This window comes from Scyliorhinus canicula, chromosome 10, assembly GCF_902713615.1.
Source record: "Scyliorhinus canicula chromosome 10, sScyCan1.1, whole genome shotgun sequence".
Lineage (NCBI taxonomy): Eukaryota > Metazoa > Chordata > Chondrichthyes > Carcharhiniformes > Scyliorhinidae > Scyliorhinus > Scyliorhinus canicula.
In genome coordinates, this window is record NC_052155.1 from 93,908,950 (window position 1) to 93,924,185 (window position 15,236).

A 15,236-nucleotide genomic window follows, 5' to 3' on the forward strand; every position below is an offset into this window, starting at 1 on the left:
TTTCTATGAAGTTCTATCACCTTAGTGGTTTCAGCATGACCGTTGCCGACTTTCAATTGGGGGAAACTGCGAATGGCTTGTCACCAAATGTTATCTGCGAGGATGTCCAAACTTGAAACACCGGTTCATGGGGGTGTATGGTTTTGATTTGTTTGTTTCGGTGCGAGGAGACAAGTGAAACCCCAGTGAGAATAAACAGTTCAATTGTCATGTAACAATTATTAAAGACTATTTATTAAAGTAAGAAAAGACAAATACAAATACACACAAAACAGGACTACTCTATCACGTAATTAAATATATGAATTACTAAACACAATTTCTGTAGAACGTACCCCTTGTTACAAAATATATCTATCTACGATAACTGAACTCTTTGACTTTCCCCATTTCCCAAACAACGTCTAAATTGAATAACCAGCTAATATTTACCACACAGTACAGGGATGATACTCAAACGAGGGAACAGTCTTTTTCCTGGTCCAGCGAAAAAGATTTTTAAATTGCTGTTATGAAGGTTTTCTGCATTGTCTTGGCTCTAAGACTTAGAAGCTTGTTTTCTGTAAACTTGGCCTTCATGCTTGGTTGCTGGAAACTGACCTGTCCGCTTTCCGAGGCTGCTAGATGGTAACCGCCTCCTCTGGCTTCTAAGGAACTGGGCAATTATACCGCTGTTCTTCATTGATACACCTTCTGTAGTTTTGGCTGTCTGCTCCTATCGACTTACTTGGCTATACATTAACATATGTATATTTCATGGACCTTCCCAATCCCAATATTAGGTTTATCCTCCATAAACTTTACATTGCTTCACCTCAGCATGGGCAGCAACGGTCAGGGTCGGCTGGTTGAAGGCAATAGCAATAGGCACTGGTGGAGCTGGATGGGAAGTGCAAATGTTAACAACTTTTCCGTCAGATCTGGCGACAGTCAGTTTCTAATCCGTCTTATATTAATAATGATAATCTTTGTTGTCACAAGTAGGCTTGCATTAACACTGCAATGAGGTTACTGTGAAAATCCCCTAGTTACCACATTCCGGCACCTGTTCGGGTACACGGAGGTAGAATTCAGAATGTCCAATTCACCGAACAGCACGTCTTTCGGGATTTGTGGGAGGAAACTGGAGCACCCGGAGGAAACCCATGCAGACACGGGGATAACACGCAGACTTCGCACAGGCAGTGGCCCAAGCTGGGAATCGAATCCAGGTCCCTGGCGCTGTAAAACAACAGTGCTAACAACTGTGCTACCGTGTCGCCCACCTTTTATCCTGTTCATGCGGCACACACTCACCTGGAAGATTTTTGGGTAAGTATTGGTGACAAAATGCAGATGACATTTTTTTTAAAATCCTGTGATAAAAGTTTGCGGTCGGATGCAACAGGGACGGAGCCACCTTTTCACTATGACCACCTATTCGAGAATTGTGTAAAGATATGTGACTGTTAAGGAACTGATAAATGGAGAAACGGTTTCGATAATGAATACGTATGGCCCGCCAAGTTACTCCCAGAGTTTGTCACTAAAGTCTTTTATGGGTTTTGCGGAGGTGCCTCGACCAATTCATTTGTGGGCAGAGACTTTAATTGTGATCTGAATCCCCTGATGGACAAGTTCCCGGGCACTAGAAATTCCCCACCTCTAGCAGGCCAGGCTTCAGCGTGTGGAGGCCCTTACACCTTAAGAGGTAAAGATTTTACATTTTTCTCAGCTGCACAATGTCATACTTTTTGACTTTTTTTGTTTCTAGGGCTATCCTACATTTGGTATACTCCTGCTTCATAGGCAGCATTGCGATCTCTGACCATGCTCCTGTCTTACTGGAGTTTTTGCTTGAGGGCTCCCCCCTCCAACCCTCCCCGGTTCAGGCCAGGCATTTTGACACCTCCCTGTTTAACGGCAAATCTTTCAACACAAAGAAGGAGTTTGAGATTTTTTGCTTGGTCATATCCCTTCCTGATTTCACACCTGCTATTCTGTGGGAGACCTGAAAGGCCTAGGCTAGAGTTGGTTATTTCTTACACAAAGAATGCTGGAAAACCAGCGCTGGTTGGAGGTTAGTTTGGTCCAAGTGGAGGAGAAGCAGAGGAGGGTCCCCCAGCAGGCAGTTGTTGAAGGAGGTTAATGTAGTTAAGGTGGTTCTTGATACATTACTGACACAGCTGGCTGAGAAAAGCCTAAATTTGCGAAGCGGAACTGTATGAGTTTGGGAATAAGTCGGGCAAGCACTTTTTGACTGAGGAGGACTGACTCCAGGACCATCCCCGCTGTGCGAAATTCTGGGGGTAATAGGTTGATGAAAACAGAGGATATTAATAGGTTGTTTAGGGATTTTCATGCTGAATTGTATAAGTTGATCAGTCTGGTGATGTGCTTACAAGTATTGAGCACTTCTTCTTTTCCCTTGGGCTTCCTGTGGCTTCGGAGGATCAACATCTGGTCCTTCATGCTCCTATCTCTCGAAGTGAAGGAGCTTAGGTCAGGCAAAGCCCCTTGGCCAGATAGTTTTGGTTGCTTGTGGACCATGGTAATGGAAAGATTAACCTGATGATTCTGTACTGGGGTGAAGGACATGGCAGCAGTATCAATGATCACTCCAATTCTCATTTTTACAGGGAATTTAAGGATCTGCTGATAAAGCCATTGGTTGGTATTGTCATTCCTTCAAAGCAGGTCCTTTACCACTGACGCTTCAGGAGGTAAACATTTCCTTGATTTTGAAGACAGGCAAGGAGGCAAAGTGTGACTCCTACAGGCCAATCTCACTTTTGAATGTGAATTTCAAATTGTTGCCTAAGGAACAGTTCGAGGGAATTTTCCTGATGATCATTCGGGAGGATCAGACTGGGTTTATAAAGGGTTAGTTTTCCAATAATAATATCAGCAGGCTGTTGAATGTGATCCAAGCCTTTCAGAAACGGGCGTTGGGTTGGTTGATGATCTCCTCAGACACAGACAAAGTCTTTGACTGGGTAGATTGGAATTATCTAATTTACACACTGAAACAATATGGGTTGAGTGAGGAATACATTAGATGGATTCAGGCACTGTACCATAAGCTCTTGGTGGCAGTGCTCATGAATAGCTTTAGATCGGAGAGCTTTGGTCTTCAGAGAGGGAATAGGGAGGGCTGTCTTCTGTCCCCCTTGTTGTCTGCATCGGCTATAAAACCACTGGGGGAGGCTCTTAGGCAGGACCCCATGATATCAGATCTGAACTGTGGCGAGAAGCGGCATAAGATTACACTTCATGTTGATGGTGTACTGCTGTTCGTGTCGAGGCCGGATGTTTCAGTCCCCATTATTGACATGGTGGATAGATTTAACACCTTCTCTGGTTATAAGATTAATTGGAAGCAATGCCGGTGGGAGTGAGGGGTCGACCCCCCCCCCCCCCCCCCCCCCCCCCTCGCTAAATTTCCCTTTAGGTAGTCCCGTTGGGGTTTAGTTACATGGGTGTTGCAATTACCCACTCTTCCAAACAATTATATGGAGCCAATTTCGCATGGTTGATTGCATCTATAAGGTGGGATTGGACTCCTTGGTCTTCCCTACCGGTTTCATGGTTGGGTAGGATTGCTTTGATTAAGATGAATGAGTTGCCTAGATTGCTGTCTCCCTTGCATATGCTGTTAATCTTGCTGTCTGCTAGAACTGCAAAGGAGATTAATGGAATGATTAGTTTATTTATTTGAAAGTTTATAAGGGATTAAGTTAGAAAAGACCCTACTTCCATTTGCCTCAATATTAAAGCAGATCACTTGGTTTACCCTCCGCAGGTCTTATTATTTTGTGGGGACTTTAGATTAGGTTCCGCTAGGTGTGAAAATCCTATTATCATGAATACTCTTATAGCGTGGAGAGCATGGAGAATGGTCCGTGAGCCAGAAGGGAGGTCTAAACGGACGTTGGTTCTTTCTCCCATCCAGGGCAACCCCGACTTCCCATCAGGTCTTATAGACAATTAATTTGATACTTGGAGAGGTAGGGGCATTTGCAGGCTGGGGGATGATATGATCAGTGATGCTCGTCATCCTTTAAGCAGCTACCCCAACAATTTGATATCTAGAGGCGCTATTTTTTAAGTACCTGCAACTCAACACTTTATCCTGAATTTAGCATTTTAACTCCTCTATTTTCACCACTGGGAAAAAATTTCTGCGGAGCCTAAACATTTAATTAGCAGGCTTTATGATCACTTGAGTTCTAGATTCCATGTTAGTACATTGGGTACTTTGCAGTCATGGGAAAAAGATTTGGCAACTAATACTGATTAGGAGACTAGGATAGTATACAGAATTATGCCAGTAAAATTTTGGTAAGTAACATGGTTCAAGATACCGCACCATGTGCAAATCACGCCGAATTTGAGACACAGGTCTGATCCTGCAATTTCCCCATTTTTCCTAAAGTACCTGGTATTCACGGCTGATTATATACACTGCATATGGACCCGTGTCAAGATTCAATCCTATTGGTCTGGTGTGGTTAAGGAGCTTGAGAGGATATTTGGCAAAATCTTATTCCCAATTCTGGGTCTTCCAGATCGGAGGATTATTGATGTTAATGAAAAAAGGCTGGAGACCATCCTTTTGCAGCCTGTAAAAATATCCTCTGTTCCTGGATCTGCAACAAGTACCTATCAATTCAAAACTGGCGTAAATTAATCATGAGTAGATTCCAATGGGATTCCTGATGTTTGAGATCCATTCCAAGTCTGATATATTTTGTAATGTGTGGGACCCTTATTTCAAATTTATAGTAAGAAGTCTTACAACACCAGGTTAAAGTCCAACAGGTTTGTTTCGAATCACTAGCTTTCGGAGTGCATCTCCTTATTCATGTGAATGAAGTGGTAGGTTCCAGAAACACATATACAGACAAAGTCAGTGATGCAAGATGATAATTTGAATGAGAGTCTTTGCAGGTAATTAAGTCTTTAAAGAGGTGTGAATTGAACAATATTGCCTTATCCGCTTTCTCGGAATGATCTGGTACTCAAACTGGAGGCACTAGTTCTTAAAGTCCAGTGTTCTGACGTTATCCTGTCTTGCGTGTTCTTACATTTGCTGTAATAATTGTTCTGTACTGTAACAGTTCTGAATTTTTTATTGTTGCATTATTTGTTTAAAAAAGTATAAAACACTAGTAAAAATTTATAACAAAAAAGTTATTGTCCTGAGGTGGGACAGAAGGTTCATATTCCACAATGCCGCTACCACTCCCATAGGACAGCATCTCAACAATCCTAGAAATGTGAAGTGCAAATTGCTGGAATTCAGCAAGACCTTGCAAGCCCCTATAAATGTGCAACTCTGGTTGCAACACCCTGAGTTTGCATGGCGGCAAGCAGAGGCTGTGTGAGAGAATCTGAGATGCCACTGCAGGATCCAAATGTTGGGAGGTTTCCCTGTTTGTGCTGCAATGGGAGCCAAACACTGCTGCAACTTGGCTTGGCGTTTTAAGTGTTGGCCATCACTTCCACACTGGTGCACGTATGATGAGCCAAATGGCCTCCTTCTATGATGTGATCCTGGAAAGCATAGGCTCCACAAGGCCCTTCTTGTGCCAGTTAGTTCTAGTCTTCTCCACACTCCTCGACAGTGGCCTCACACACTTTCCAACAGTACTGCCAAGCATTTCCGTATACACATCATCCACCTTTGTAGGCTGCCCTGAAGACTTCTCTACCCTCTGCAAAACCCATATGCAATCCTGATCTCTTGAGCTGACATCTGCACTACCAATGTCCTGGCTGCAGCCCATTCACACATGGTGTCTCACCAGGTGCAGATCCCGCATATAAGCTATCCTCTTTTTATGTGCAGTGTACATAATGTGCAACTGCAAAATTGGTGGCGGTTCCAGAGCAATTCAAGATCCGTTCATGGGCTAGCGCTGGCGCATGGTAGAACACAAGCGATTCCAATGAAGAACGGTGTGGGATTCGGGAGGGTCAAGAATGGTACCAGAAAGGCTGACAAGCTGCAACAGCATTTTAGCACTCCACTCCCCACACACAATCATCCCAGCCAACAAGATGGCACTGGTTGCGCTGAGCGCACCCATCCATTGATGGGTCGGCTGGGGCGAAAAGGTACCTTGGGGGGTGCACGGGGGGGGGGGGACCCATACGATTCGTGATACTAAGTTCACAGTGGGAAGTTAGTGGCGTGCGCAGCAGCATGGCTGCCTTGCAGGCTACGGCAACGATGCTCCATGCCCGTCCACCCCGACCCCACCTACTGGCCACTCTCCGCCACTCCCCTGGCCTTGGTAGAAGCCCCCGGCCAGCGGCACAACAGTCAGCACACTATGGCGATGTTGGACACTTTTTGTACCCCCTCTCTCCCCCTCAGCAGTCACGACACCTGTTTCCCGATATTTGATATTGAAACCACGAGTGAAACTCGCCATCGGTATTTTCTCCCGGCAGAGGCAGAGCGTCGCAGAAGCCCCAGTGAACACCGGGTCAGGCCCACAAATGCTATGCGAACGGAGTTTACGGTACATGCGGAGTAGAACGTATTGACGCCGTTGTCGAGGCACCGGAGCATGGCATTCTGGTGGGTGCCTGCCGCCAGTGACGATTTTGATCTCACAACTGATTCTCCGCCCAATTGTCTTTCCCGATTTCAACATAGGCTGACGGAGAATCTCGCCCTTTATTTCTCTTCCACTGCACCTGCTTGACAAAAGTTGCTAGTGCCATGTTAGAAAATTTCAAGCACATTCTTTGCCATGTTGTACCATAATTTGGTATTCTTCTTGCTCACGCTCTTCTTCAACGAGTTAAAGTTGTTGCTCCAGCCAGAAATCACCTCCCCGAGTGTAGGCCAGCTTCAAATTTTGCATGCCCTGCTGGAGCATACAGGCACTCAACAGCCTGCTTAGCGTTGGCTACATGCTACGATAATTGAAGTTTGTGTGCTCCCTAAATCAGGCGCACCAGGTTTGTGTCGTTGTGCATCACAATCCCCACATTCGTTTAAGTCCCATTGAAATTTGCAACCTTTTTCTCCTAAAGTGACCACCAGATACAAGTATTTCCCTTCTTGCTAGACGTTTATTGTAATAAGGAATGGAAAAACAAAGTGACAGAATTATATTGAGTGATTGAGTCTTAGAAAGGCAAGAGTGTGTTTCACATCTTCTTGCTCAGCCTCTCAAACAGAAATTCTGCATCAGTTTGAACAGAATCAGCATTGTGCCATCTTCTGTTCAAATTTAGAATTAAACTAAAGCTACAAATTAAAGACTATTCAGCAGGGAGACAGTGATTGCACATATCCAAAACTAAGAATTCACATTGATCACTTCTTAAAAAATAAGTCATCCAAGTGTCTGCCTCCCAGATCAATGCTGGCTCAGCACTACCTGCTCTCGAGTGTTATTGGTACAAATCTCTATTTACAACAGTGTACCACAATTAAAATTAACTGTAGCTATAAAGTGGTATTTAAATACAGGTCAAAACCCATGAAGTTGAATTAAATTAAAATATTATCATTAAGATGACCTTTCCAATAATTACATTTGTTTTTACAGTGATTTATTGCAAGAAAGTTAGCACTGATGCCTCACAGCGTCAAGGACCCGGGTTCAATTTCAGCCTTGGGTGATTGTCTGTGTGGAGTTTGCGCGTTCAACAACAAAGAAGTGTACAGCACAGGAACAGACCCTTCAGCCCTCCAAGCCCGCGCCGACCATGCTGTCTGTCTCACCTAAAACCTGCTACACCTTCGACCCAAAACCTTCTCCCGTGTCTGTGTGGGTTTCCTCCTGGTGCTCAGATTTCCTCCCACAGTCCAAAGATGTACAGGTTAGTTGGATTGGCTATGATAAATTGCCCCTTAAGTGTCCAAAAAAGGATAGGTGCGGTTACTGGATTTCAGGGATAGGGTAGGTGTTTGTCTAGATAGGGTGCTCTTTCAGAAGGTCGGTGCAGACGCGATGGGTCAAATGGCCTCCTTCTGCATGTATGGATTCTATGATTCCATTTACTTACACACTTTATGGAACTGTATTTTTACAAATTAAATTTCTCATTGCAAAAATAACAAATTTGATTTTTAGATGTGTGTATTTATTGTACATTGCCCTTGGGGTATTAAAAAAAGCTTCAAATGGTTTAAAAGGAATTGACAAAAATAAATTGTTCAATAAAAGGCCCTATTCCTAAATAATAATATGCATAAGTTAGGAACTGCAACCTTAAATAGAAGTGTTTTCTGAAAACATTTCACAATGATTTAATGAAAATAAAAATGTTTCCTACATTTTAACATTTCTTGAATCAAGTGTAAAATTGTGTGGAAAGCATGATCAATTCAGTAAAACTTGCTCTAGTGGAAGGCAATGACAAACCACTACCAACAAAACAAAATGCCAAGGAAATGGCTCAGGATGAAGCACCAGCAGATAATGAGCCACAGGATCTGTCTCTGGGCACAGCACGACATGCCAAAACTTGCTCGACAGTAACACTACCGCTGATGCATTGTGTTTCGAGACACAGATAATTGAATCGAATCACAAATTACAGTAATGCAACTGCAGAAGATGTTGTGCAAAACAGAATGAGCCACAACCTAACATCACAGTTCCTTTTACAAGTGATAACCATGCATCAAATTCACACCAACACAAAATACCAACAGAGCAATTCTCCATTGTGACATTAATCTAGATGGCAAAAGATAGTTTTTTTCAGATATGCTATTATTTTCCACCTACGGGTTTTCACCCATTCCAGTGAACCAAGACAATTGCCAGAGTTGTTAAAAAGACAAAGTCACTTCTAGCATGTAGTTAGCATTGCGAATGATCAAAATTATCAGTACAGGTACTGGACCGTGTATCTGGGAAGCTTGGGACTGCTGTGTGCCGGATTTGGCATTTTAAGGATTTTGGGTCTGAGGCCTAGCATGTACTTATAATAAATAAATTTATGAAAAATTAAACATTAAGGAGTTTTATTTAAATGGCTACACAGTGCACCAGCTTTGAATGTAGCTGGCTTTCTGGTCCTTCTGGAATTTAGGATAGGAGGTCGAGTTCCTGTATCTTGCATTACTGAAGCAAAATCAGGCTTGATGCACTAAGTGATCACCTCGGGCATTGCTCACGGGTTTAACTGGGGACTAAAGCAGTTATGATCTTTAACATGGTCCTGCACGACAAAAGCCCTGAGCATAGTTGAGGGAATGAAAGTTGTAACACTTAAAAATTAAAACCACAGGCACAAATAAGAAGTCTGGTCTTAATGGTTTAATAAGTGTAGATCATAGAATTATCAGTGCAGAAGGAGGCCATTCGGCCCATCGAGTCTGCATCGGCTCTTGGAAAGAGCACCCCATTTAAGCCCACACTTCTAACCTATCACCGTAACCCAGTAACCCCACCCAACCTTTGTGAACACTAAGGGCAATTTATCATGGCCATTCCACCTAACCTGTACATCTTTGGACTGTGGGAGGAAACCGGTGCACCCGGAGAAAACCCACGCAGACACGGGGAGAACATGCAGACTCTGCACAGACAGTGACCCAAGCCGGGAATCGACCCTGGGACCCTGGAGTTGTGAAGCAATGCTAATTTGCGTAGCAGCAAGATGCAGCAGACAACCTAATTTTCCCACATTATACTCAATCTGCGAATTCCCCCCTCCCCCCACCCCCACTTAATTAACCTACCGATATCCCTTTCCACTCTGGCTACAAAACAATTGGCCCCTTCATTCAAGTCATTAATATAGGTTGTAAATAGTCATGACCCCAGCAATGATCCCCGTGACACTCCATTACATAGTTTGCCAACCTGAAAATTACCCGTTTATTCCAAATCTGTTTTCTGTTTGTTCACCAATCCCATATCCCTGCTAATATATTACTCCAAAACGTGACCTCTTATTTTGTACAGTAATCTTCAATGTGGCATCTTATCAAATGCCTTTTTCACATTCAAATACACTCCGGGCTGGATTCTCCGTTACTGAGACTCCGGGCTGGATTCTCCGTTACTGAGACTGCGGGCTGGATTCTCCGTTACTGAGACTCCGGGCTGGATTCTCCGTTACTGAGACTGCGGGCTGGACTCTCCGTTACTGAGACTCCGGGCTGGACTCTCCGTTACTGAGACTCCGGGCTGGACTCTCCGTAACTGAGACTCCGGGCCGGACTCTCCGTTACTGAGACTCCGGGCTGGACTCTCCATTACTGAGACTCCGGGCTGGACTCTCCATTACTGAGACTCCGGGCTGGACTCTCCATTACTGAGACTATGGGCTGGATTCGCCATTACTGAGACTCCGGGCTGGATTCTCCATTACTGAGACTCCTGGCTGGACTCTCCATTACTGAGACTCCGGGCTGGACTCTCCATTACTGAGACTCCGGGCTGGACTCTCCATTACTGAGACTCCGGGCTGGACTCTCCATTACTGAGACTCCGGGCTGGACTCTCCATTACTGAGACTCCGGGCTGGACTCTCCATTACTGAGACTATGGGCTGGATTCGCCATTACTGAGACTCCGGGCTGGATTCTCCATTACTGAGACTCCGGGCTGGACTCTCCATTACTGAGACTCCGGGCTGGATTCGCCATTACTGAGATTCCGGGCTGGATTCTCCATTACTGAGACTCCGGGCTGGACTCTCCATTACTGAGACTCCGGGCTGGACTCTCCATTACTGAGACTCCGGGCTGGACTCTCCATTACTGAGACTCCGGGCTGGACTCTCCATTACTGAGACTCCGGGCTGGACTCTCCATTACTGAGACTCCGGGCTGGACTCTCCATTACTGAGACTCCGGGCTGGACTCTCCATTACTGAGACTCCGGGCTGGACTCTCCATTACTGAGACTCCGGGCTGGACTCTCCATTACTGAGACTCCGGGCTGGACTCTCCATTACTGAGACTCCGGGCTGGACTCTCCATTACTGAGACTATGGGCTGGATTCGCCATTACTGAGACTAAGTATTGGCACCGAGCCAGGACTGATTCAGCGACCGTTGAGGGGCTAGCACTAGCGCCAGGTGGAACATAATCGATTCCAATGAGAAACGGTGCGGGATTCGCGATTGACACTCAGGAGGCTGACAGCTGCAGCCACATGCATAGAACATATAGTGCAGAAGGAGGCCATTCACCCCATCGAGTCTGCACCGACCACTTAAGCACTCACGTCCACTCTATCCCCATAACCCAATAACCCCATCAAACCTTTTTGGTCATGAAGGGCAATTTATCACGGCCAATCCACCTAACCTGCATGTATTTGGACTGTGGGAGGAAACCGGAGCACCAGGTGGAAACCCACGGTGACATGGGGAGAACGTGCAGACTCCACACAGACAGTGACCCAGCAGGGAATCAAACCTGGAACCCTGGCGCTGTGAAGCCACAATGCTATCCACTTGTGCTACCGTGCTTCCCTAAGCATATACACATTACAATTCCCACACACACCATCGCAGCCAACAAGATGACAGCAAGGAGAGCAACTCCACGATTTAGAGACGCTGCGCTGGAGACCCTCCAGGACACGGTGGATGAGAGGCGGGAGACCCTGTACCCCGCCCGGGAAGAAGGCTGCTATTCGCTGTGCCTGGGCACAGGTGTGGAGATGCTGCCGTTGGACTGGGGTGAGCACAGTAAGAAGTCTTACAACACCAGGTTAAAGTCCAACAGGTTTGTTTCAAACATGAGCTTTCGGAGTGCAGCTCCTTCCTCAGGTGAAGGAAGGAGCTGCGCTCCGAAAGCTCGTGTTTGAAACAAACCTGTTGGACTTTAACCTGGTGTTGTAAGACTTCTTACTGGGCACAGGCGGTCAGCGCCGTGAACAACTCCATCTGGACCAGCCAGCCTTGCCTCATAAAACTGCACAACCACCAGGAGTCCAGGAGTGAGTGAGTAGGCCCCTGGCACCAGTCCCCGCGACCCCCCCCCCCCCCTCCCCACAAACTCCAGGCCTGTGGTCTTACTGTCTGGTGTGCGCCACACAAATGCTTCAGTACATCAGGTGGAGGTAGGAACACCCGAGGAGGCGGATGGTCGGACGGCGAGCCAACCCCAGGAACTAGCTGCTGTCCAGAAGGGTTTCGGGGCAGTACCATCGATTGTGGAGATGCAGTGTCAGAGCGAGGTGGATCCCCAGATGGTAAATCATGGATGACATGAGGGGTTGGCGGCGATCATCCAGAACCTGCAGGTGCAAGTGGAGGAGTCCAACCACATGCAGGAGCAGAAGGAGGTGCCACCCAGGCCAACACCGCACGGGTGACGTCCGCGGTGGAGGCATTGGGGTGCGCTCAAGGACCAGGATAGGTTGCTGCCTCACAGGCAGGCATGTGCGAGAGCCACCTGGAAACTGCAGCGACACTCCTGAGCGTAGGCCAGTCACAGCAGGCTATAGCTGAGTATGTTGGCGGCTTTGCCCAGGCACTGGCCAATCTGGCGCAGGCCTGGCTGCCCCAGAAGACGCCCACCAACGGGGACCCATGTCGCAGGGCAGGCATCACAGCAGGCCACCTCCACTCCTGAGGTACTGTTTGGTTATCCAACCAGATGTAGTATTAGGGTCAAAAGGTTATTTGGCACAGGGGCAGGGCACAGTTTACTTATATGGGCTAGAGGCACATATCTGTAAACAGTTGTGCACATTAAACACAGTTATAACCTGCCTTGGTGCTCTTTGAGATGGGCGTGAGGGGAGGGTTGGTCTGGCCGGAGAGGGGCCGCCGGCAAGGGGAGGGGGTGAACGGACGTACGTTGTGGGTGGCTTGGGCTCCCCACCCTCCCCCAACCGTCCACACCATCATCACCCCAGAGATTCATTGGGACGGTGTGATGGAATGGCCAGCTCGCATACAAATGGACGGTGGAAAGTGCTACTGTTGCAAGGAGCACCAGAGCTCATTGTACAGCACGTTTGTCATCATCTTCCATCCCATGGACGAGACCTGGTGTTACTGCCAATCTACATCCGCACCCTGTAATGCGACAGTTATGTCTCATGGAGGGGGTTGCAGGCGGGGGTGCGATGCCCGTGCCCCCCACCCACCCCACAGTAGACAAAAAAAATAAATCAACAGGATACAATGACAAATTGTACATCAACAGTGATTGGTTACAGTGCGGAACAATGGGTCAAGCAAAGCAAATACATGAGCAAGAGCAGCATAGGGCGTCGTGAATAGTGTTCTTACAGGGAACAGATCAGTGCGATGGGGAGTCGTTGAGGAGTCTTGTAGCTGTGGGGAAGTTGTTCCTATGTCTGGATGTGTGGGTCATCAGACTTCTGTACCTTCTGCCTGATGGAATGGTCTGGAAGAAGGCAGTGCCTGAGTGGGAGGGGTGGCTGATAATGCAGTCTGCCTTCTTGAGGCAGCGAGAGATGTATACAGAATCAATATGAGGATGACAAGCTTGTGTGATGCATTGGGCTGAGTTCACCAAATTCTGCAGTTTCTTGCAATCTTGGACCGAGCAGTTGCCATACCAAACTGTGATGCAGCCGGATAGGATGCTCTCTATGGCACATCTGTAGAAGTTTGAGAGAGTCGATGCAGACATGCCGAATTTCTGTCACTAGGTCAAACAATCCTGCACTCTGAGTGCACCTACACCACATGGGCAGCAGCGGTTGAAGAAAGCCACTCACTACCACCTTCTCAAGGGCCATTAGGAATGGGAAATAAAAGTGCCAGGCTAGTCAACAATGCCCACATCCCATTAAAGAATTAAAAAGGTTCAGCAAACGATTTTACATTGGGAGTTGCGATAAGAAGGTGGAGGGGTTTCCCGGGTGTGGCAACCAGGTGGGGAGATTTGGGTGGCACGAGAAAAAGGTAGAGAGGTGGGGGTGTTAACAAGGTGGAGAGGTTTGGGGAGTGCGATAACAAGGTTGAGGGGCTTGTGGGGTGCGATAACAAGGTGCAGGGTTTGGGTGGTGTGTTAACAAGTTGAAGAGGTTTGGGGGGTGCTTGAATAATGAGGTGGTGTTTCGGTGGTGCGATAATAAGATGGGGTGGTTTGGGGGTTGCGATAACAAGATGGGGTGGTTTGGGGGTTGCAATAACAAGATGGGGTTGTTTGGAAGATGCGGTAACAAGGTGGAGGGGTTTGGAAGATGCGGTAACAAGGTGGAGGGGTTTGGGAGGTGCGATAACAAGGTGGAGGGGTTTCTGGGGTCCGTTAATAACGTGGAGGTGTTTAGGTGGTGGGATAACAAGGTGGAAGGGTTTGGGGGTGCGCTAACAAGATGGAGGAGTTTAAGAGAAAGTTCCACAACATGAAACCAAAGCAGCTAAATGACAGCACCACAGATGGGGCGGCACGGTAGCACAGTGGTCAGCACTGTTGCTTCACAGCACCAGGGATGTGGGTTTGATTCCCACTTCTGTCACTGTGTGCGGAGTCTGCATATTCTCCCTGTGTCAGTGTGGGTTTCCTCCGGGTGCTCCGGTTTCCTCCCACAAGTCCCGAAAGACGTGCTGTTAGGTGAATTGGACATTCTGAATTCTCCCTCAGTGTACCCGAACAGGCGTCGGAATGTGGCGACTAGGGGTTTTTCCACAGTAACTTCATTGCAGTGTTAATGTAAGTCTACTTGTCACACTAATAAAGATTAAGCAGAATGAAATGAAACGTTAGGTGCATTATTGGGCACAGCACGCACTGGCAGTTATCCAGATATGGGAATAAATTATTGAATTCCCACCAGATCTTAGATTTTGTTGAAACTTTGATCCCAAGAGAGCATACCTGCAATAGCTCCAAAGTCATAGGAATGCTCTTTAACTCTTTCAGCAAGTCCATGGCTCCAACCTGTAAAACAACAGAGTACTTTAAAAAAAAACACAAACAGACTGAATAGCCACCCATTTGCCAAAGTCAGGTTAAAAAGTATCATGAAAACGCAAACAAATGTTTGAAGATAATTTCTTTTGAAAATATATTTATTAAAAAAAGTTAATATTAAATAAAACCTACTTAAACAATCATACATAAATAAGCTACAGAAGAAACATAAAAGCAAAAATACATATACTACCTAATTTATTTTGTCACAAAAAACTAAACTAACCCCCCCCCCCCGACAGCTGACTGTGACTAACTCCTTTGAAAAAGAAATAAATAGCTGCCATCAATTTGAACCCTTTCACTGACCCCCTGATGGTGTACTTGACTTTTTCCCGAATGTAGAAACGACACGAGGTCTCCCAA

At 46.4% G+C, this 15,236-nt stretch overlaps 1 protein-coding gene across 6 annotated transcripts in view; it reads right to left on the reverse strand.

Annotated features, from left to right (window-relative positions):
- tcea1 (transcription elongation factor A (SII), 1) overlaps positions 1-15,236 on the reverse strand; it is a 59,366-nt gene that overhangs the window by 26,386 nt on the left and 17,744 nt on the right. For all 6 annotated transcript variants that reach the window (XM_038809364.1, XM_038809363.1, XM_038809362.1 and 3 more), the window contains exon 2: positions 14,775-14,837. In XM_038809364.1, coding sequence (XP_038665292.1) covers positions 14,775-14,828 — 54 coding nt within the window. In that variant the 5' untranslated portion in view covers positions 14,829-14,837. The remainder of the gene's footprint in view (positions 1-14,774; positions 14,838-15,236) is intronic.